The sequence below is a fragment of the Macaca nemestrina genome, chromosome 9, assembly GCF_043159975.1.
Source record: "Macaca nemestrina isolate mMacNem1 chromosome 9, mMacNem.hap1, whole genome shotgun sequence".
In the NCBI taxonomy this organism is placed as follows: domain Eukaryota; kingdom Metazoa; phylum Chordata; class Mammalia; order Primates; family Cercopithecidae; genus Macaca; species Macaca nemestrina.
In genome coordinates, this window is record NC_092133.1 from 115,929,659 (window position 1) to 115,953,234 (window position 23,576).

The 23,576-nt window shown below is 36.4% G+C and overlaps 1 protein-coding gene across 5 annotated transcripts in view; it reads left to right on the forward strand.

Annotated features, from left to right (window-relative positions):
- The window catches only part of LOC105479981 (MAGUK p55 scaffold protein 7), a 249,974-nt gene that overhangs the window by 160,033 nt on the left and 66,365 nt on the right, over window positions 1–23,576 (forward strand). For all 5 annotated transcript variants that reach the window (XM_011738350.3, XM_071070317.1, XM_071070318.1 and 2 more), the window contains 5 exons: window positions 11,739–11,870; window positions 18,330–18,411; window positions 19,291–19,376; window positions 22,770–22,844; window positions 23,048–23,244. In XM_011738350.3, the coding sequence (XP_011736652.2) occupies window positions 11,739–11,870; window positions 18,330–18,411; window positions 19,291–19,376; window positions 22,770–22,844; window positions 23,048–23,244 (572 nt within the window). The remainder of the gene's footprint in view (window positions 1–11,738; window positions 11,871–18,329; window positions 18,412–19,290; window positions 19,377–22,769; window positions 22,845–23,047; window positions 23,245–23,576) is intronic.

Consider the following 23,576-nt stretch of genomic DNA (forward strand, 5'->3'; position numbering starts at 1 on the left):
TTTTTTTTTTTTTTGAGACAGAGTCTCGCTCTGTCGCCCAGGTTGGCGTGCATTGGCACAATCTCAGCTTACTGTAACCTCCACCTCCCAAGTACAAGCGATTCTTTTGCCTTAGCCTCCCAACTAGCTGGAACTACAGGTGCTCGCCACCACACCTGGCTAATTTTTTTATTTTTTTAGAGTCAGGGTTTCGACATGTTGGCCAGGCTGTTGTTGAACTCCTGACCTCAAGTGATCCACTCACCTATTCCTCCCAAAGTGCTGGGATTACAGGCGTGAGCCACCACCCACAGCCTCAACTAATATTCTTTTTTAGCTTTGCTAGTTGATCACCACTAGAATATAAGCCACATGAGAATAGGGAATAAAAATTGCAGATGTATAGCAAGCTTTCAATGAGTACTGTGTGATTAAATAATGGTTAGTAAAAATTTTGTGTTTTTCCTAACGAATTGTGAGTGATATAAGAATATAAAATCATTATTATGTATTTCTCCTTAGTTATTTTTCTTTAATCTTACATGCATTTTCCAAGACTGGGTAGAAATATGTCCTTTTATATAGTACAATTGGCATTCTTTTTCTTTATGACTTCTGGGCACCGAGTTAGCTTAGAAAGGATTTGTATTCTTCATGACAAGTTTACAAAAATTATCTTTCCTATTTTCTTTTGGCTTTTTAAAAATGTGATTTTTTGAAGTTTGAAATTATTAACCTGTATGAAAGTTTGGTGTATGGTATAAGATGTGGTTCTAGTTATTTTTAATTCAAGTGGATAGCGATTTTCTCACAGTTTGATTTCTCTTTATTATATATCTGAATCTGTTTTGAACTCTTGGTTTGATTGCTGTTAATTTGATTGTTTTATTGTTTTAGTAACTGTACCATGATACCTTCTAAGGCCTTAGTAACTGTAGCATGATACCATCTAAGGTCAAATTACTATCATTATTCTTGCAAATGTATTTTCCCAGAAGAAATTTGGAATTCTCTTTTCATGTCATTAAAAAAACCATTGGGATGCAATTAAATTTTCCAATCAAAGAACATGGCAATTTATTTATTTAGATCAAATTGTTCCTTATATAAGCCTGGAATATTTCCTGCTAAGTCTATTCCCAGGCCTGAGGGTTACGTGTGTGTGCAGGCATGCATATATTTATATGTATATACACGTACACATATGTATAAATTAATTTTCCCCCATAGTATACTGTTTATTGAGTATTTTCTAACAAGTATATTGTTTGTATATAGTAAACATGTTAATTTCCATAATACTTATTTTATACCACCTTACTGAAGTATCTCATTTAATTTTCAATGTTATTGACAAGATTTTTTAAAAATCTTTTCCTTTTTAGTAATTATAGATAATTTCCCCCTTTACCTTATTGCCTTGATATGATTTGCAGGAAAAAAATGCTCAAAACTTGTAGTAAATACAGGATATGCTTTTGTTTTTTTGTACTTTTATGGGGATACTTCTGTGCTTCCTGTTATTAATAAGTATGATGTTTGTTGCTGGTTTCTGATAGAATATTTTACAAAGTTTTGTTCTCTCATTTTTTTAAAAAAAAATCAGAATTGTGTTAAATTTTGTCAAGTGCCTTTGTGGTGCTTATCAAAGTGATCATAGCTTTTTTAGTTGTTAGCATAAATAATTGCAGATATCTATATGATAAAACATTAAATTCTTGAGATTAAACCTTCGTTTTGATAAAGGAAGATTTTTATGTCTAATTTTGTAATATTTTACTTTGGTATTTAAAAAAAATCATCCTCAGACCAAAGTTGTGCTGTCATCTTTTTATACTTTCTGGTTAGATTTTGCATTTGGGTTGTGAGACCTTTGAAAAAGAAATGTTACATTTTACTATGTGTTGGAATTCTGTAAATAACACAGAAAACTTTAATACAACCCTTCATTTGGTTCCAATGCCATCTCTGGGGAAAGTTTTTCAATAGTGCATTTAATTTCTTCTGTAGTTATTGATTTAATCCAGCTTTCAAGCTCTTCTAGAATTACTTCATTGTTTATTTTTTCCTAGTAAACTCAACATTTTATTAAGATTTCAAGCATGTTGGAATTGTGTTCGATTTATCCTGTTGATGTGTATCCAAAGTTCTGTCCCATTCCTCAGTGCTATTAATATACATATTTTTTCTCTAGTTTCTTGCTCTGCATACCAGAAATGACTAATTATCTAATCTCTCAAAAGAACTGGCTCATTATTATCAATTCTATTTTTCTTTTTCTTTTTTTTTTTTTGAAACTAAGTCCTACTCTGTCGCCCAGGCTGACGTGCAGTGGCACGAACGGCTCCTTGCAACCTCAGCCTCCCAGGTTCAAGCAATTCTCCTGCCTCAGCCTCCCAAGTAGCTGGGATTACAGGCACATGCCACCCACCTGGCTAATGTTTGTATTTTTAGTAGAGATGGGGTTTCACCATTTTGGCCAGGCTGGTCTCGAACTTCTGACCTCTGGTGATCTGCCTGCCCCAGCCTCCCAAAGTGTTGGGATTATAGGCGGTAGTCACCGCACCGGGTCTAATTTTTTTCTTTATATCTATCTTTGATTAGATAGTGGAATACTTAGCTGTCATGCTTGTTTAATTACAAACACATTTAAGAGTATGCAGCTTTCTTTTAAATTTGGTCACCTTCCATGGACAATGTGTATGTCATGTTGGCGTTGATATTAATTTCTTGATTGTCTGTAATACATTTTGATAACTTCAATATCCTGACTTATTTAAATTTGTGAGGTTGTTTGGGTTTCCTATTTTATATTTACAGATGTTAATTTCTAGTTTGATCCATTTTTATCACAGTATACAACCTATTAACCTTTTTAATGTAAAATTTGTTAAAAATGTTTGCTTGCGCCGGGCGCGGTGGCTCAAGCCTGTAATCCCAGCACTTTGGGAGGCCGAGACGAGCGGATCATGAGGTCAGGAGATCGAGACCATCCTGGCTAATACGGTGAAACCCCGTCTCTACTAAAAAATACAACAAACTAGCTGGGCGTGGTGGCGGGCGCCTGTAGTCCCAGCTACTCGGGAGGCTGAGGCAGGAGAATGGCGTGAACCCGGGAGGTGGAGCTTGCAGTGAGCTGAGATCCGGCCACTGCACTCCAGCCTGGGCGGCAGAGCGAGACTCCGTCTCAAAAAAAAAAAAAAAAAAAAAGTGTTTGCTTGCTAGTTTGGCCAACTTTTGCAAATACATGAAGGAAAAGAATAGCTATATGGAAAGCACTTTTTAAAAATTTATATATGGTCCTTTACAAGTTTATAGACAAAGTTAAATATACAAAGTGACTATTCCTGAAATAAGATAACCATTAAAGTTAATTGTAATAGCTAATAAACCAATAACACGAAGTCTTTACTTTGGAGCAGCCTTTTTGCTGTGCGCTTTCATGTATTATCTTGTTAATCATTGTGAAGCCCTATTAAGTAGGTACTAATATTAACTCTTTTTAAAGATTAAGAAAACGAAAGCTCAAAAACTTGTATCCAGAAACTAAACTGGACATTTAACAGATGTTTGTGTGTTTTTATGTGTGTGTTTCAGGGATTTTCTGTGTTCTGTACCTAATAAAGAACAAAAGTATATCTTTCTTACTTGTTGGAGCCGAAAGTGTGAGAGTTGTGATCAGCTCAGTATACCACTGGAGGCTATATGAGTAAACAGCAAACTGTTCTCATAAATGCAGGATGTTGGCAAGCTAACAACTGTGTCCGGAGAAGGAATGCTGAGGGCAGTCATGCCCCAAGCGCAAGTGTTTCTGGTGATTCGGCATAATTGAAGCCTGTTAGCAATGATGCGAACCTGTGATCAGTTAAGCAGCTGACCAATCATTACCTCCTCCTCCCTGCTCTTTCTACCCAATAAATACAAAGGGCGGTAGCAGCTCAGGGGCTGTCTTTGCTCACTAGAAGCAGGGAGCTCTCTTCTTCTTCTCCTCCCTGGCCCTTTCCTTAAAATAGTTTCTTTTGTTTTTTGTTATCATTTCTATGTTCGCCCCTTCATTCAGTCTCATAATGACGGTCTCAGGCAGTAACAGTAGTAACTGCTGTAATGAGGGTCTCAAGTAGTAACAGTGGCAGTCTGCCACACTTAATGATATACAGGATGGTCTTCTTTGTTTCTAGCACACAGCTCTGTGCTTGCAACATTGGGATTCCCAGTAAATGGAATTCAATGTAAATTATTAAATGTTTGGTGGAATTTTTTTTCCATTATAGCCTTGTCTCTTCATATAAGATAATCTGTACATTTATATGACATTCAAACTTTTCTTTCATATTCTTCATAGTAGTATAAGATTGTGATTTTGTTGATTTTACTCTTTAGGAATCTCTTGTTCTGTTCAGAAGACTGCCAACACTTTTCTTGTATAACCTGTTGCCCTCAAGTCTTTGATAGTTAGGAAATGACTTGTCATTCTGTAATAATAGTGTCACCTGAGAACTGTCAAAAATTGAAAGATTATACCTAGAATGAATTGATCAGTCAATTGCCATATTAAAAAATGGATTATTCTTATTAGTCAATAGTGTCTACAAAATTCAGTTCAGGAAAATAAATGCAATATAAAGGAAATGATAGATGTCTGAAAATGTAAAAGTAAGTAGCCAAAGGCCTAACTAGATTAATTGAATGTGAATACTTCCTGCAGTGATGAAATAGGCAAAAGCAATAATGTTGGTAGCATTTGGGGGCATTGATGGAGGGATATTGTTCTATACAGAGACTTTGTTTCTAGGGGAAACAAAGATAGTCATTAATAAATCAGAACCACTTCTAACCATCAGATTGTCACATTAAAGTCAAATTAACCTGTATGAGTCATCATTCTGGGGGCTCATTTTTGATAAAACAGTAAAGTGACATCATTTCTAGAATGTGGCATTATAATTTAGGAAGTCAGGGAGAATTTGGTAGATTTTTAAAAAGGCAATAAAATAAGATTTGTTGTAAATTTTAGCTTCCAAACATTCACTTAACAGAAATTACTCACTGCCTGAGCATGCAAGATGGATGAAACTTCATTAAAGCAAGCTGAAGGAAAAAGTTAAGCTGCCTTCTGGAGGGATAAATCAATGTTACTCATCCTTATAAGCTGGACACTTAATTCTGTGAACCTGACAGATACTTAGAACATAAAGTTGACTCCAGGGGGTCCAGTGCAGTGAGTGCTTGTGAGTCTGATGAGTTACAAGGCCTAGTGTTCAATTTCCTGCAGATTCTTCTGAGCAACAGGTAAACCCATCAGTTGTGATTGGTGGCTCTGGCATATGGAAACACAATTTCCATTTAAGTATTGCCTTTTGAAAGGAAAGTCTGTATATTAAAGAATAAAATCACTTCAGTTAAAACAGGATAATGGAATGCAAAATTTGTTTTAGTTGTCCAAAATTAAAAATGTTGTTCTCCAACAATATTTGTAAAACAAAGTCATTAAAAATTACAAACCTAATACCTATGAAATTATTTTGGAATGCAGATATGGAACAAAGCTAAGAAGAAAAGATACTTAGCTGATGTTCTTAATATTGCCTGCCAATTATCATAATTGCTTCATTTAAAAACATTTTATTCAGCTATCTCTATTTTACTATGTGCAAGATATGCCATAGATACACAGATAGTAGATATTCCCAGTGTTCTTTATTCCTCTGTATGGACCCACATTTCCATCTGCCAACTTGTTCCTCCTGTCTGAAAGACTTCCTGTAACATTTCTTGCAATGCAAGTCTGCTGGTGGTGAATTCTTTTAGCTTTTGTATGTTTTTCAAAAACTTTTCAATACCCCTTCATTTCTAAAAGATATTTTTGCTGGGTATAGAATTCTAAGATAACAGTATTTTTCTTTGAGTATTTAAAGGTGTTACTCCATTGTTTTGTGGTCTACATTGTTTCTGATGAGAAGTGTGCTGTCGTTTTTAATCCTTATTCTTTTATATATAATTTTTTTTCCTTTGGTTGATTTTAATATTTTTTCCTGGCTTTAAGCAATTTTTTTGGTGGTGTTTTATGTTTTCTTTGTGCTTGGGTACATTGAGCTTCTTGAACACATGGGTTTATACTTATTTCATCATATTTGGACTATTTTCTGCCATATTTCTTTAAATAGTTTCCAGCAACTGCCCCCTTTCTTTGGAGATGCCAGTTAACATGTATATTAGGCCATTTAAAGTAGTTCCCCAGATCACTAAGTCCTGTTCATAATTTGTTAGTATATTTTCTCCTTGTGTTTCACTGTGAACAGCTTATGTTGCTTATTCTACAGGATTGCTTTTCCTTCTGCAGTATCTATATTAATCTCATTCAGTTCACTTTTTTCTTATTTCATACTTTCCATATCTAGAAGTTTGATTTGAGTAATTTTTTAATATTCTATATCTCATGTTCTGTCTTTCCTTTAACTTTTTTGAGCATTTGAAATATAGTTAAATAATAACTTTTAATTTTCTTGTCTGCTATCTGTGTAATTTTAGAGTTTGGTTTTATCCAGTTTTATCATCTGTGTAATTTCAGTATTTGGTTTCATTGTTTCATTTTTTTCTTCATTATGAGCAGTATTTTCTGCTTTCTTTGCATACCTAGTAATTTTGAGTCATTGTGAGTTTTATCTTGATTGACTACCAGTTACTGTGAGTTTTATCTTGTTGGATGCTGGTATTTTGTGTTTCTGTAGATCAACCTTCTCCAACCATTTTGGCACCAGTGATGGGCTTCACGGAAGACAAGTTTTTCCACAGATGGGGGTTTGGGGAGTGATTTCAGTGTGATTAAAGTGCATGACATTTATTGTGTACTTTATTTCTTTTTTTTTTTTTTTTTTTTTTTTTTGAGACGGAGTCTCGCTCTGCCGCCCAGGCTGGAGTGCAGTGGCCGGATCTCAGCTCACTGCAAGCTCTGCCTCCCGGGTTCACGCCATTCTCCTGCCTCAGCCTCCCGAGTAGCTGGGACTACAGGCGCCCGCCACCACTCCCGGCTAGTTTTTTGTATTTTTTTAGTAGAGACGGGGTTTCACCGTGTTAGCCAGGATGGTCTCGATCTCCTGACCTCGTGATCCGCCCGTCTTGGCCTCCCAAAGTGCTGGGATTACAGGCTTGAGCCACCGCGCCCGGCCTGTGTACTTTATTTCTATTATTATTACATAATTGCCATAATTTAAGATCAGTGGGAACCTTGAGCTTGTTTTCCTGCAACTAGATGATCCCATGTAGTGGTGATGGGAGACAGTGACAGATCATCAAGCATTAGATTCTCATAAGGAGCATGTAACCTAGATCCTTGCATACTCAGTTCACAACAGGGTTCACGCTCCTATGAGAATCTAATGCTGCTGCTCATCTGACAAGAGGCAGAGCTCAGGTGGTAATGCAAGCAATGGGGAACAGCTATAAATATAGATGAAGCTTTGCTCATTCTCCACTACTCACCCCCTACTGTGCGGCCGGGTTCCTAACAGGTCATAACGGGTACTGGTCTGTGGCCTGGGGTTGAAGACCCCTGCTATAGATAGTATTCTTGAGCTTTATTTTGTTATACAGTTAAATTACTTGGAAACATTTTGACCTTTCAGAGGCTTATTTTTAACTTTTTTTCAGGTGAGATCATAGCAGCATTAAATATTGGGCTTATTTTTTCCAGTATTGAGATAATACGCATCCCATAACTCTTCTCAGTGCCTATGAATTATGAGGTTTTCCTGCTAACTGATGAGAACAAGAACTATTCCTGCCCTAAGCAAACTTCAGGGATTATTCTTTGTAATGCAGAGTTTCTGAACCTTAGAAGTATTGACATTTATGGGCTGGATAATTGCTTCTGGAGTTTAGGGGACTGTCCTGTATACGATCAAATGTTTGGGAGCACCCCTGGCCTCAGTACAGTAGGTGGCGGTAACATCCTTTAAATTGTGACGATCAAAAAATGTCTCCAGATATTGCCAATGGCTCCAAGGGAGTACAGTTGCCCTCAGTTAAGAGCCACTGCTCTAATCCTTTCTGGTAGTTTTCTTATATGCATGCCATGGCTAAGGACTTTGCTCAGGACTCAAGGGAGACCTCCCACAGATCTCCCGAATTCTGTATCTGCCACCCTTTCCTTTTCTTTGTCTTCACTGAGAACTTTAGTCAGTTGACCTCTCTGGATTCTCAGCTCTGTTTTCTCAACTCGAGACCGCTGAGTTTTGCCCGTGTTTCTTTTTTGCCATCACAACCTGGAAACTCTAGGCTGTAATGCTGGGGCAATCATAGGCTCACATTGTTTCCTGTCTCTCAGTGATCTCTGTCCCTTGTTGCTTGATGTCCAGCATCTTTGAAAAGTATTGTTTCTTATTCTTTATTTTTATGTATTTTTAGTTTTTAGGGTTTTCAGGCAGATCCCTGTTAACCTCATCTTGGTCCTCATCCTTATTTTCGAAAGGTACTTTTGCTGGATACACAATTCTGGACTGGCTATTATTTTTTTCTAAGCACTTTGAAAGTATTTGAACTGTCTTCTAATGTCTACTGGTGCTGTTAATCAGCTGTCAATCAGTTTTCTTCTTTCCTTTCTGATGACCTGTCTTTTTTGCTCTGAGTACTTTTAAGATCTTCTCTTTGCCTTTGCCATTTTGCAGTTCTGCTGTGATGTATTAAGCATAGGTTTCTTTTTGCCTTTCCTTGTTCCTAAAGGATATATTGGGCTTCCTGAACCTGTAGAGTCTTTCTCTCATCAGTTCTCAAAAATTTGCAGCCATTATCTTCGCGGGTATTTTATCATCTTGATATTGTTTATTTTTTCCCCTTTAAAACTCTTGTTGTATGCAAAAAGCATGAACCACGAAGGAAAAAACCATAAATTGAGCTCATTAAAATTAGAGTCCTTTATTGAGCAAAAATCACCAAGAAGGAGAGTGAAAGGGCAAGCTACCAAAAGGGAGAATGTAGTTTTAGCACATATAACTGATAAAGACTGGGGTCCAGTATATTATAAGTAGTTCTTACAAATTAATAAGAAAAAGATGCAATAGAAAAACATGCAAATATCTTGAGGGGGCATTTCACAAAGAGACACACATGCCCAATAAACACAAATGGGTTTCAGTCTCATTCATTTTAAGAAAAATGAACATTTCAACCGCAGGAAATACCACTATACACTTGGAACGGCCAAATTTAGACTAATAATGTAAAATGTTTGGGATCATGTTAGAAAGCTAGAAGAACTCACATTGTTAGTAGAAGTATAATTGAAAAACACTACTAATGTTGAATGTACTTACTATACACCCATGACCCAGGCATTGTACTCTTAAATATACTTAAATAACATCATATATATATATATATATATATATATATATATATATATATATGCATATGCATCAAAAGATATGAAACATTTATGGCAGCATTATTTATACTAGCCAGGAACTGAAAACAACCCAGATGCCCCTCAAAGGCATAATGGGTGAAAAAACTGTAAGATATTTATATGTTGGAATACTATATAACAATGAAAAATGAATTCCTTCTACCATGGATGAATTTCACTAGCTTAATATTAGGGAAGAATGAATACACACTTATATTCTAATTATATGTTTTTCAAATAAAGGGAAAGATTGACACTTTGGGGGGTATAGAGGGCATGATGACTAGGAAGGAGCATAAGTGGGGGCCACTGGTGTTTGGTTAATGTTGTATTTCTTGTTTGGGGGGTATTTATTTGGCCATATTCATTTTTGAAATTTTATACTATACACTTATGATTTGTACTTTTTGTATATATGTTATAGTCAATTCAAAAGTTTGATTAAAAACAGACACTATTTATTTGCCATTTTAGAGCTTCTGTTTCAGTAGACAGCAAATATTAACCATATAAACAAAAACTGCACATATGATTATAAATTATGGACATGTATGAAGGCAAAGAACAAGGTGCTATGGGATTCAGTCATGAGGATATCTGCTTTTATGTAATGTTTTGGCCAGACCTCTATGAGAAAGAGTTATTCAAGTTGAGTGAGGAGGGAGGGCAGTGTAAGATAAGGTTGGAGAAGCATGCAGGACTTTTAAGACATCCTGGAGAGTTTGGTCATCCCAAGATCAATGGGCAACTTTAGAAGGGTTATTAAGGGGTAGTTATGTGATTTAAGTTTTAAAAATAATCACTCTGGCTACTCTATGAATTGTGGACTTGAAAATGGGCCAGAGTTGAATGCTGCTGAGCCATTTGAAGACTACTGGAGTGCTCCAGGCAAAAATGATGGCATCCATGATCTAGACCAGGGACCTGCCAGCTTTTTATGTAAAAAGTATGTGTTCTACCTGCTAAACTTTGCCATTGTAGCATGACAGCGGCCATAGACAATGGATAAATGAATGAGCATGGGCTGTGTTCCAGTAAAACTTGATTTACAAAACAGATCTTGTAGTTTACCAATCTCTGATCTAAAGTGGAGAAAAAACCTTTAGGTGTATTTTGGAAGTAGATTTAATAGGATATGCACCAGGTGCAGTGGCTCATGCCTGTAATCTCAGCACTTTGGGAGTCTGAGGCGAGTGAATCAAGAAGTCAGGAGTTCAAGGCCAGCCTGGGCAAAATGATGAAACCCCGTCTCTACTAAAAATACAAAAAAATTGGCCAGGCATGGTGGCGAGCACCTGTAATCCCAGCTACTCGGGAGGCTGAGGCAGAGAATTGCTTGAACCTGGGAGGTGGAGGTTGCAGTAAGCCGAGATTGCACCACTGCACTACAGCCTGGGCGACATTTTTATTTTTTAATTAAAAAATTAAAAATTAGCTGGGCATTGGGGCATGCATTTGTAATCCCGGCTACTCAGGAGGCTGGGGAATTAGGATCACTTGAGCCTTGGCGTTGAGGTTGTAGTGAGCTGTGATCCCACCACTCAACTCCAGGCTGCATAACAGAGCAAGACCTTGTGTCTAAAAAAATGTTTTTTAAAAATAGAATATATATTGGATGTTGAGAATGTCAGTAAGAGGAGAGGATTCAAGGATGGCTTGAGTAATTTATGAATAGTGATGTTGCTTATTAGGGGTCAAGTTCATTGGAAGTCCAAAACCCATTCATCTAAAATAGTGAATTGTGACGTGTCGAAGTTCTGGTGTTCTTTTCATCTTTGGTATGGAATTACTTTTATTCTTTTATACACATAGTAGTCACCAATTGCACAAACAGTTAGGGTGAGGGAAAAAAAATAATCTATCATATTGATCATCATTGTGTTTTCTGCTAGTAGCAGAAAAAATAGTAGGAAAGAACAAAATACAGGATATTCTCAGACTGTCATTGACAATGCATCTTTAGCCCTCATGTTCTCCCTTCCTCCAAAAGTAACATCCCCCGCACTCTTACCACAAATTGCTACTTTTTAAGGATAAACCAGAGAATGTACATATAATCTTAGAGGAGATTATATGTTGATTATTTACATATATCAGTGACACAGGGGACAGAGGTGGCTGCTAAGTAGAGCTGCCATCTGCTCTCTGGACAGGCACTGTTTCCCATTCCATTTGTGGAAGAGGCACCTGTTCAAGTAATTGCCTTATTACCACTACTATGTCAGAACCATAATACTGTTTTGATTTTCCTTATAGTTAAATGTGTTTGAAATTGTATATGTTATATGTATATACACATAATATAAGTATATATATGTGTATATATTTACTTATTTAAATCAACCTTTGAATATTACAGGCTTTGCTCTCTGTACATGATACTGTGGCTCAGAAGAATTACGACCCTGTGTTGCCTCCTATGCCTGAAGATATTGATGATGAGGAAGACTCAGTAAAAATAATCCGTCTGGTCAAAAATAGAGAACCACTGGTGAGTTTTGGTGCTCAGATATGAGTAGATATCATGATAGGGCCAAATCTGATGGTGCATACCATGTATAACTCTCTTTAAAATATGCTTCCTCTATGTTCTCAAACTTTAAAAGAAATGGAACATTGATGTCTAAAGAACATGCTTTTGAAAAATGAAAATGAAGCCAAATAAAATAATAGACATTTTATTGGCTACATTTAAATAGCAATGATTTTGAAAATACAACCTGTTGACATTTATGAAAGAAAGTGTAACATGTACCAAGCATGGCTGATTTGAGATTAAATGGTACAACTTAAAAAAAATTGCTTTTGTCTATGGGAATGCAACTTTAAGTTATTTTATATACTTAATTCAATTGCTTTTTGAATTTAAACTAATTTACAGCAGGTTCAACAAAACTTTTGAGAAGTCTCAGTGAAGTAAACATCTAATTTCTTTGATAAACATCTTTTGAAGATCTTATTTGATCAGGAGGCGTGGAACTTAAATTTGTTTAATTTAATTTAATTTTATTTTATGTTTAAGTAGCTCTATTTTAAAAAATAAAAAAAGCTTAATATAGAAAAATAGAACCTCTAATGGCAGTGAAGAAATTTCCAAAATTATTTGTTAGCTATTCCTTAAATAAAGTATTAAGATTCAAAATGTCATTTTAAATATTGGAATATGAAATCAAATGAATAGAATTACTTGTCTTGAAATTTTTCTCATTCAAATGTATAATTAGTGTATTATCTTTGCAATTATTGTTAAAGTAAAGTAAGATTATTGAGTGAACAGATTTAAAGTTTAAAAATTATACTACCCAGAAAAATAGAAAGTCCTTTCAACAGATTTGTTATTTAACGTCAGTCAACTGACATTTGTTAGTTTGGGGAGATTGTTGGAGAAGTCACAGGACTGTCAAAGTGAAATGAAAAACACACAGAGAGAAGATTAAGAGTCAAAGATATCTTTAGGAGAATGAGCCCTAGTCATGAGAATCAGAAGTAGGCAAAGTGCTGGAAGCTAAGCTGAAATAAAATTCCAGCAAGTAGATGGTCAGGAAATGCTTGACAAGTGATTCACGAGGAAAGGCTGCAACATTTGGTAACCAAGGGGTAGGTTACCAGTGTTATCTAAAAATGCAGTTTTGTTTATTGGGATCCATAATGTGGTGACATAAACACAGCTTGCATTGGATGACCTAAGTGGGAGTTGGGATTCTGTCACTTTGCCCTGTATCCTATAGAGCAAACCACTCACCATCTCAGCCTCAGGTTCCTTATCAGAAAATCAGGAAATGTACCTCTTTGCAAGTGTTTTTGAACATCAGCTAAGATATAATGTGTTTGGAATGGTTTATGAGTTCTGAAGCATTATGCAAACATGATGTAAATATTAGAATATATTCTATCTAATATTTAAAAAAATTAGAATTTATATTCTATTTAATATTTAAAAGATAAAAGCTAGATTGCATCTGCTCAAGGAGAGAATGGTTACCTTGGAGAACAGGCTGTGAACACAGGTCATGTGGGTATTAGATAATGGATAGGAAAAAGGGTGATCACTTGAGGGCCAAGATCTCTTGAAAATGAAATTCTGTTTGTTGGTGAGTAGATTTTGATCCTAAATTCTCAGTGTTACTTGCATGGGCTGTCCTCTTGCTTCTTTGAGAACAGTGGTTCTCAGATTTTGGTATTGGAAGAATGACCTGAGATGCCTACGTAAAATGCAGATTTCTGGGCTGAATCCCAAGGAATTTATATCAGGAGAGTTTTTTTGCTGCCTGGGAATCTTGATTTTAAAAAGTGTCTCAGATGTTCTTCGTGCAAGTTTTTGGTAGATCACACTTTAAAACACTTATTTCAAAGGCTCAACCTAAAATTCACTGTGTCACCTACTTGAGGAGACCTTGCAATGCTGGCAGTTTATAGGAAATAAATAAAATACTTTTTTTTTTTTTTTTTTTGAGACGGAGTTTCACTCTGTTGCCAGGCGCTGGAGTGCAGTGGTGTGATCTTGGCTCACTGCAACCTCCGTTTCCTGGGTTCAAGCAATTCTATAGGAGATAATTTTTTTGTTTAAGGAAATCATGATAACCCAGTAAGCAGTCCCTTTTTATAAACCATTTTACAGAATTAATAATTAAGAAAAACCTAACCAGAATTTATTTTTTCAGTCTAACTTGGAATTCTCCATGCTCTATTTTTAAAACAAAATCACATAGAATACATTCAAAATAATTATGTAGGAAAATACGTAATTTTAAAAATATTAGATCCAATTTTAATTTATTTTGCATTTGCAGACTATGCCATAGGATTGATGACTTTTGTACAGTATCACATGTAATGTACTTTGTGTTTTTGAGATTTGATCTTATTTTCACGCAAATATATTGCATTGGGAATACATCAAACAATTGTGGTAAGAGAGATTTGGAAAGCAATATGGAAATAGAAGTCTTCAAGAATGAAGGGTTCAAAGTGAAAATTGATTCAAGTGGTAGTATCATGTAGAAAGTGAGAGATTGTTCTTCAAGTCTGTAGTTTACCCTCCAAGCAAAGTGGAATCAGGGGATAGCAAGAAGATTCTATCAGGGCACTTATCTCTGTCTATAATGAGACCCTTATGCGTTGGAGTGCTTTGCGTTATCTACACATTCCAGAAGTGATTTTATCCTGCCCATGGCTTTCAGAAGCATCTGTGTGCCAGAGACTCCCAATGTTATTTCTCTTCCAGTCTTTTCTTCTAATCTTTAAATTTATATATCCATCTGTCTATTCATTATCTCCATTTGGTGGTCTAATAGACCTCTCAATTTTCACATATCCAAAAATAAACTGCCAATCTTTGTCCCCAAATCTGTTCCACCCTTGTCTTAACCCCTTTTAGTTGATGGCAATTCCATCCTTCCAGCTGCTCAGCCAGAAGACGTTGAGCCTATCTTTAATCCTTCTCTTTCTTTTGCATTCCACAGGCAATCCACTGGGAAATCCTTTAGACTCTACCAATAATGTATCCAGATCCCCTTTCATCACCTCTACTCCTGCCAGTCAGATCCATGCCACCATCATCTTTCCCTTGAATTATTGTTCAGAGTGAGCATCCCAAATCTGAAGATCTGAAATCCAAAATGTACCAAAATCTGAAACATTCTGAGTGCAGACATGAGCTCCAAGGAAGTGGTCATTGGAGCTTTTTGGATTTCATATTTTTGGATTTGGGATGCTCAACTGATAAGAATGCAAATATGCCCAAATCGGAAAAAAATATGTGGGATCTGAAACACTTCTGGTCTAAGCATTTCAGACAAGGGATCCCCAACCTGTATTAACCTCTCATTAATTTTATTGCTCTAGCCCTTGCCATCCTTCACTCTTAACACAGTGGGTGCAGTGGTCCTCCTAGATTGTGCCCCTCCTGCTGTTCACAACCTTGCATGTTCCCTCTTTCATTTGGAGTAAAGCCCAGTCTCCTCACAGTGACTCATAAAGCACATAAGCTGACTTCCTTCTGCCTTTGACCTCATCTCCTCTTGCTGCTCCTCTTCTACTGGGCTCCAGCCACACTGGTTACCTTGCTCTCCCTTGAACATTTCATTCATAGCCCCCTTGGCACCTTTGCACTGGCTGTGTCTTCTGTTCCTTCCCATTGGCTAACTTCTTCACCTCCGTCCAGTATTTGTTTACTCAGACGTCATCTTCTCAGTGAGTCCTGTGTCTTCGCATTGTCTTTCCTCCACTTGCCCTAGCATCCTGGTCTTCTGTTTCCTGCCCTACATCCCCTCACACCCGCACAGTGGGTGTAATACCACCTGAGAGGGTTTGGGTCTGTGTCCCCACACAAACCTCATCTTGTAGCTCCCATAAAAACCATGTGTTGTGGGAGGGACCTGATGGGAGATAATTGAATCATGGGAACAGGTCTTTCCCATGCTGTTCTTGTGATAGTGAATAAGTGTCATGAGATCTGATGGTTTTAAAAACGGGAAGTTTCCCGGCCAACCTCTCTCTTTGCCTGCTGCCATCCATGTAAAATGTGACTTGCTCCTCCTTGCCTTCCACCATGATTGTGAGGCCTCCCCAGTTACATGGAACTGTAAGTCCATTAAACCTTCCTTTCATAAATTGCCCAGTCTCAGGCATGTCTTTATCAGCAGTGTGAAGACAGACTAATACACCACCCTCTAACATACTGTATAATGTATGTAATTATTCTATCTCTTGTTTATTGTCTTGTCTCCCCCATTGGGATGAGAAAGCAGACATTTTTTTCTTTTTCATCAGTTTTTTATAAGCCCTTAGAACGATGCCTTGCACAGAGTAAGTTCTCAATAAACATTGGTTAACTTCATTGAATACGAAAAAGTCAAAGGAACTAGCATTAAGCACAACAAACAGGTTGTAGCCCTATACTGAAAAACAGTGCAGTCCATAGTACAGAGAGATACTGGTTCCACTTAACTAACTCTGTGTTACAAACCGTGGTGGTATGTTGTGGCCAAAACAATATTATTTTGGGAGTTGATGAGCTCAGCTGGGAGGTTCTCACTTGGAGTTCCTCTTACATACAGTCAGATGGTGGTGACTGGAGTCAACTGAGGGCTCCTTCATTTACACAACTGTTACCTGGGCTTGGAGCTGGAAGGTTTGGGGCTGGCCAAATATCTCTTTCTCTAAGTGTTATCTTTACTTGGCTAGCTTGGGGTTCTTCACAGCATAGCAGTGGTCATGATTTCTTACATGGCAGTGAGATTCCCATAGAGCAAGTGTCTCAAGAGGCCCGAGCGGCAGCTACAGATCTTCTTATAGCCTTTGAAGCCTCAAAACCATTTTTACCACTTAATGTGGGAATATGGCATGCACATACAAGGAGGGAAGGAACTGGTGATCCCCCTTTTAGAGACGATCTCCTACAGGAGTAATGAACTCACGGACAGAATGAACTTATGAACAAAAGGTTATGGAAAGATAGAGGTTAAGCAGTATTGGATGATAATTAAGATGAATAATTGTGTCTCTGGTCAGATTGCCTTAAGCAAGTCCTGACTTTTCCATTTGCTAGTTGTCTGATCTTAGACAAATTACAGCCATTTAATATTCAATTTCTCATCCAGAAACTATGGATAAGTAAACTTAGATTACTAGGCTTTTCTGCCATTGGGCATATTTGGTGGGAAAATTTGAGACATGTCATTAAGGAAAATGAAAGTTGATTTAATCAAACTAATTAGTTGTATTGGGAATATTACATATCCAGTCATTTTGGAAACAAGTTAGAACTTGAAATAAAAGCAGAAAATACCAGTAATTGGTGAGTCTAAGCTTTGTGACCGTGGAGAGATGCTCATTCAAGTCTTTGGCCTTGAATGCATGCATAGGTGATGAAAAATGCCGTAAAATGCCTGTCACTTAATTCTTTGATTTTTTTTTTACTATTATTAGCTATGTATCTGATAGTTATATATGAAGGATACTTATTACAGATGGACTCTTACTTTGTTTACATATCTGTTCTTTAATGATATAAATGTGTTTATTAACAAACTCGAGAAAAATTTCACTTCTTTGGGATGAATTCTGCCGTCACCGAAAAGCTTACCTTTTTAGCAGTATTATGCAATGTTGGATGGCATTGCAAAACCAATGCCAGATTCTTAAAAGGAAAGTCATGGAAAGGCTTTCAAAGTAACCACTTGTGCCTGTTGTTCTTACAAAGCAGCAGTTAATTTGCTTCTGAATATCTGTAAGTGAAGAATTTTTGACTTCTTTTTGAGACTGTTTCCTAATCTTTTGCCAATACTTCTATTTGTACTAGGTACAATCCTAGTTCACTAAAACCATAGAGTAAGAGCTCTTTCTTCTAGTCATTTGTCTTAGACTTAGGCAATAAATATAACTAATTTCTGGGTTTTAACTTTTTTCTTTTTCTTTATAATTATCACCAAGTTTTTAAAAAATGTTTTAAAATTTTTTTTTGCTATGATAACTGAAAATGATAGAAGGATCACTGAACTAACTAAAAGTCAAATGATCTGGGTTTTAGTTTTCTAACATATAGAATCTTTTGTCTATTAGTGTAATTGTCACTATTCCACTTTCTTGATGCAGTACTATAAAGATAAAAAGAATGAAGAACTGCTTTAAAAGGGTAAAAACCAAACAACATTCAAATACAAGGTATTTTTATAATGAAAAGAAGATATGTTTATTTTACATAGTTTTGAAGAGGTTGAAGATTTCAAAAATCCTTAAATTGGGCTGAAACCCTTCGATGCTATGTAGATAGAATATCCTCTAGTCATGAGAATAGACATTGTAAGACAAATGGCATGATGTCTGTTTTTCCTGCCTCATTTTTTTTAGTTGTTTTCTCTTTTTTCAGATGAATGTCCTTATTTCCTCCCTTTTTCTAACACCCAGTACACACATTTACCCACAATGCTTTTTGTTTTTGTCTTAAAAGGGAGCTACCATTAAGAAGGATGAGCACACTGGGGCAATCACTGTGGCCAGAATCATGAGAGGAGGAGCTGCAGATAGAAGTGGTGAGACTTTGAATGTTAACCAAGTACAGACTAATCATGTGTTTTGTGTGTAGCATTTCCAATAGATAACTAAGAGGATAACCATCTTTGGATCTAATACTGCAAAACAAGTAATAAGATACTTTTTTCTGTGTTGCAATGTGAGAGCCTATTTAAATAAATGATAGATAAACATTACTCTATGGTCTTCTTGTACACAAGCATCCAAAGCTATATTAAAACTTGTGGGCTGGGCACGGTGGCTCACGCCTGTAATCTCAGCACTTTGGGAGACTGAGGCGGGTGGAACATGAGGTTGGGAGATCAAGATCATCCTGGCTAACACAGTGAAACCCTGTCTCTACTAAAAATACAAAAAAAAAAAAAAAAAAAAAAAGTGCTGAGCATGGTGGTATGCACCTGTAGTCCCAGCTACTTCGGAGGCTGAGGCAGGAGAATTGCCTGAACCCAGGAGGCGGAGGTTGCAGTGAGCCGAGATCGTGCCACTGCACTCCAGCCTGGGTGACAGAGTGAGACTCTGTCTCAAAATAAATAAATAAATAAAATCTTGTTTTTGTGTTTCTCAATTGAAAAGTACTGCTAAGAGCATGCAGCCTTTAAGATAAATAAAAATTATTTTATTAGTATATCAGTAATGTGCATTTCTAGACAAAGACCAAGCTGCTGTTACCATTTCTTGGCCAGCATTACTATGTTGCGGTCTTTGAGTCACTGCTGTGGAGAGGCATAGAGGCTGAAACCTGAGACACGTGAAGGTCTCCTTTCCAGTCCTTAAATGTATTAAGGGAACCTAACAATGCTTTAATTATGGAAACAACTGCAAGTTACACTTTCTGTTGTGGGTAACACTGCTAATTTACCAAATCTCGTATTTCTCAGGTCTTATTCACGTTGGTGATGAACTTAGGGAAGTGAACGGGATACCAGTGGAGGATAAAAGGCCTGAGGAAATAATACAGATTTTGGTAAGCTGTAAATTTCTTTTAAAGGTACAATAAAAATAAAATTGAATCACTGTATTTCAGACTGTTAGACTTGGTTTGACATAGACAGGATTTGTATTAAGCAGTGCAGGGTTCGAACCCCCGCTCCATCACTTAATCCCTGTGTGTCCTTGGAAAATACCTTAATCCATTCATGCCTCAGTGTTTTCATTTACAAAATGAGAATAAGAGGTAGCTATCCATCTGGAGTGTTTTGAGGATTAAATGAGGTAGTATATATAAAGAGTTTTAGGGCTGGGAGCAGTGGCTTATGCCTGTAATCCCAGCAGTTTGGGAGGCTCAGACAGGTGGATCACCTGAGTTCAGGAGCTCAAGACCAGCCGGGCCAACATGATGAAACCCATCTCTACTAAAAACACAAACCAAAATTAGCTGCACATGGTGGCAGGTGCCCGTAGTTCCAGCTACTTGGGAGCCTGAGGCAGGAGAATTGCTTGAACCCAGGAGATGGAGGTTGCAGTGGGTCGAGATCGCGCCACTCGACTCTAGCCTGGGCAGCACAGCAAGACTTTGTCTCAAAAAAAAAAAAAAAAGAGTTTAGTACCTGTCCCAAGTCTGTACTTAGCAGATGGCATCTACCCTGTGGCTGATGATGCGTTTATCTTTGTCTTCCTCCCATTGACACAGTCATATTCTATGCTGTGGATCATAGCAATACAAATTAGTCAAACTAATTTAGATGTCTTTTGAAATCTGACACTTGAATACAATTATTTTATGCCTTGGCAATATTAATTCTAAAGTTCATTCATAAGATAAAAGGAAGGGAAACTCCCTCTTTTATGTATGAAAACATACTGAAAAGCTATACCAACTGGAGGAGGTTTGAGTGTGTCTCAAAAACAGATCTCCATAGATATGAAAATTTAGTATATGGTTAAGGTGGCATTTTAAATCACTGGGAAAACTGGAACATTTCATAAATGGTATCAGGTTAATGACTCAGAAAAAATAAGGTCAATCCTTGTTTTACACAATATGTAAAAATAAATTCCCAACAAATTAAATATTTAAATGCAAAAAAAATCACAGAAATTGCCCAATAAAATGTAATATACAAGTTTTATGAGGTAGAAAAAGACTTTTTAACCTTGATATGAAAGTCAAATAGAAAAATAACAGATGTGTCTACTAGAATTGAAAACTTTCTTTATAGAAAAAAGGTGCCATAAAGAAACATCAAAGACAAATGAGATTGTACAAAAAATATTTTCAATATATATAATAAAAGGCTAATATTTCAAAATATATACAGAGATGATAAAAATCAATAAGAAAAACATTTACAGAAAAATCAGCAATGCATATGGACAAATACTTTACAAAAGAAAACATGGATGTCTGGAAAGCGTCGGGTTACTTGAGATTGGAAATCTTGATGATGCCTAGAGTTGGTCAGGGTATAGGAAAACAGGTATATTTATATGATTTGGGGATGGGATAAGTTATTAGTAGAACTTTTTGAGATCTGAAACAATCAAAATTTTAAATGTGCATACCCTTTAGTCACGAAATTCAACTATTGGAAATTAGTCCTCAAGCAATAATATGGTAAATGTAAATGAACAAAATATTTCAAAAATACTTGGAAACTACCAAGAAAGTTGCGTTGATCAAATAATCATTCATCTCTATGCTAGATTATTGTGAGGCAATCACAGTGAGAGATAGACCTATATGGCTCAGTAGTAATAGTGATAAGAATTGAATCCTTAATAAATGACACTGTTATAAGGACTATAGATCCATTAAAACACACACACACACACACACACACAAACTAGAAAAATGAGGAGATTATAGAGCAAATTTTGTTTTCTCTCTACCAATGTAATTCAGTATTACAGGATGAGAATTCTTTATAAGATTTGTGAGTGCGAGTGCCTTTTACGGTAAGCAATAGCAATGATATTGCCATTTTGAAATAAATCAACCCTTTATAAAATTCTATTATTTAAACTGTCAGAATCCCATTTTACTTCAGTTGCTGTGTTGCACTAGAGCTGCCTTCTTAAGGCTCGCCAGAGCTGACTGTATGATGCACCATTTCCCAACTCAGCTTTCAGCAACTGCATGCTGGTGAATTGAAACTGGCTATAGTGAAAGTATTTATACCATGGAAATTGACAGACAGTACGCATCAGAGCTTTTTTTTTTTTTTTCTTTTTAAACAAATGGAGTCCTGGTTTACCAGCACACCACAGATAGTGAGCCTCAGAGAGATGTGTCTTGCCCTACTCCTCTTCCTTTCATATCTTTCAAATGTGCCAACTATTTAGTGCTTTTATGGAGCTTACAAATGAGCAGGAGTAACATATCTTATGAAGTAATTGCATAAATAATTAAATATGGCTACAATAAATGCTAAAAAGAGAGAGACAGAAAATGACATGAGAGTATATTTAAAGAGAGATCATATCTAACTAAGATAAGAAAAATTTGTGGGTGCTGGTACTTATTTTAATGAAGTTAGAATAGATACTCAGTCTTTTCATCTTGCAATTAATCTATTACGTTTGATATTTTACTGACTAACCAGAATGCAATAGATATGAATGTTCTTTTTTTTTTTGTGATGGGCATTGCCCCTAATTGAATCATATATTTATAATGGCACTACTGACATTATAGGTGTTTTGTCCCCCAAAACATGGATGCTGATACTTAGATGTAACTGCCTGAACCTTGTACATTATTATTATTATTATTATTATTATTATTATTATTATTACTATTTTAAAGACAGCGTCTTGCTCTGTCACCTAGACTGGAGTGCAGTGGTGCAATCACAGCTCACTGCAGCCTTGAACTCCTGGGCTCAAGAGGCCTTAGCCTCATCACCACACTTGGCTAATTTTTAAAATTTTTTTTGTGGAGACAGGGGTTTTTCTATATTGCCCAGGCTGGTCTTGAACTCCTGGGCTGAGGTGATTCTGCCACCTTGCCTCCCAAAACACTGGAATTACAGGCACAAGCCAACTGCACCCAACCCTCTAGACATTATCTACTCTAGTCATTGAATACTGTGTTTATTTTATTTAAGGCGTTGTGCATATTTTGTGTGTTTCTATTTCAAAGAAACTTGGATGGGAATGTATTTACTGACAGCTTAAAAGTACACAGGAAGTAAAAGTGGATTTAGGAGTTAATGTTTTTTAACTTATTCTACAAACTTCAGAGCTTTCTTTCTCACATTACAGGAATTTCTACAAAAATAGTTTCCTCCGTTTAGTCTATCTAAGAGTAGAAACTCTGAGCTTGTAAATTTTCAGATGCATTTCACTTTCTACCTATTTTACCTTATTCTTCCTTGGGTCTGGTTTTCTTATAACTCCTTCTTTCATCTGATACCAGGCTCAGTCTCAGGGAGCAATTACATTTAAGATTATACCCGGCATCAAAGAGGAGACACCATCAAAAGAAGGCAAGGTAATTATTGCTTAAAAACATTTTTTTGTGCGTGGGAGGGAAGTCATGTTTTTCCATCCAGCACATATCCACTTTGTCATAACATATCTCTTTCAATATTCCAGTTTTAAAATTACTATGTTTGGAGTCGGAGTTAGGAGAATATAGGCCATTTCACCTTTATTTTTTATCTTTATTCATCTTTAATGAAACTTTTCTTCCAGATGTTTATCAAAGCCCTCTTTGACTATAATCCTAATGAGGATAAGGCAATTCCATGTAAGGAAGCTGGGCTTTCTTTCAAAAAGGGGGATATTCTTCAGATTATGAGCCAAGATGATGCAACTTGGTGGCAAGCGAAACACGAAGGTGATGCCAACCCCAGGGCAGGCTTGATCCCCTCAAAGCATTTCCAGGAAAGGTGAGCTGCTGGTACATAATAATGGCTTTTCTCCAGCTGACCTTTTGTTCTCTGCAAAATATCATTCTAACATTGATGTGATAAAATATGCTATAAAACCTTGCCTTAGAATTTTTTATCCCTTGGGTTTGGATTTCTGTTTTGTCTAACTAAGTATGATGAATGACCAAAAATAATATGACAGTACTGGGTCATATTAGATTTTTGTTATGAAGCAAATGGAAAATAGCACATTAATATCTTGAAACCATGTTGATATGAAAGGTGGAGGAAAAAAAAAAAGACCAGTGGTTTTGGAGGGAGGGAAGATAATTTACAAAAATTTGAAAGTG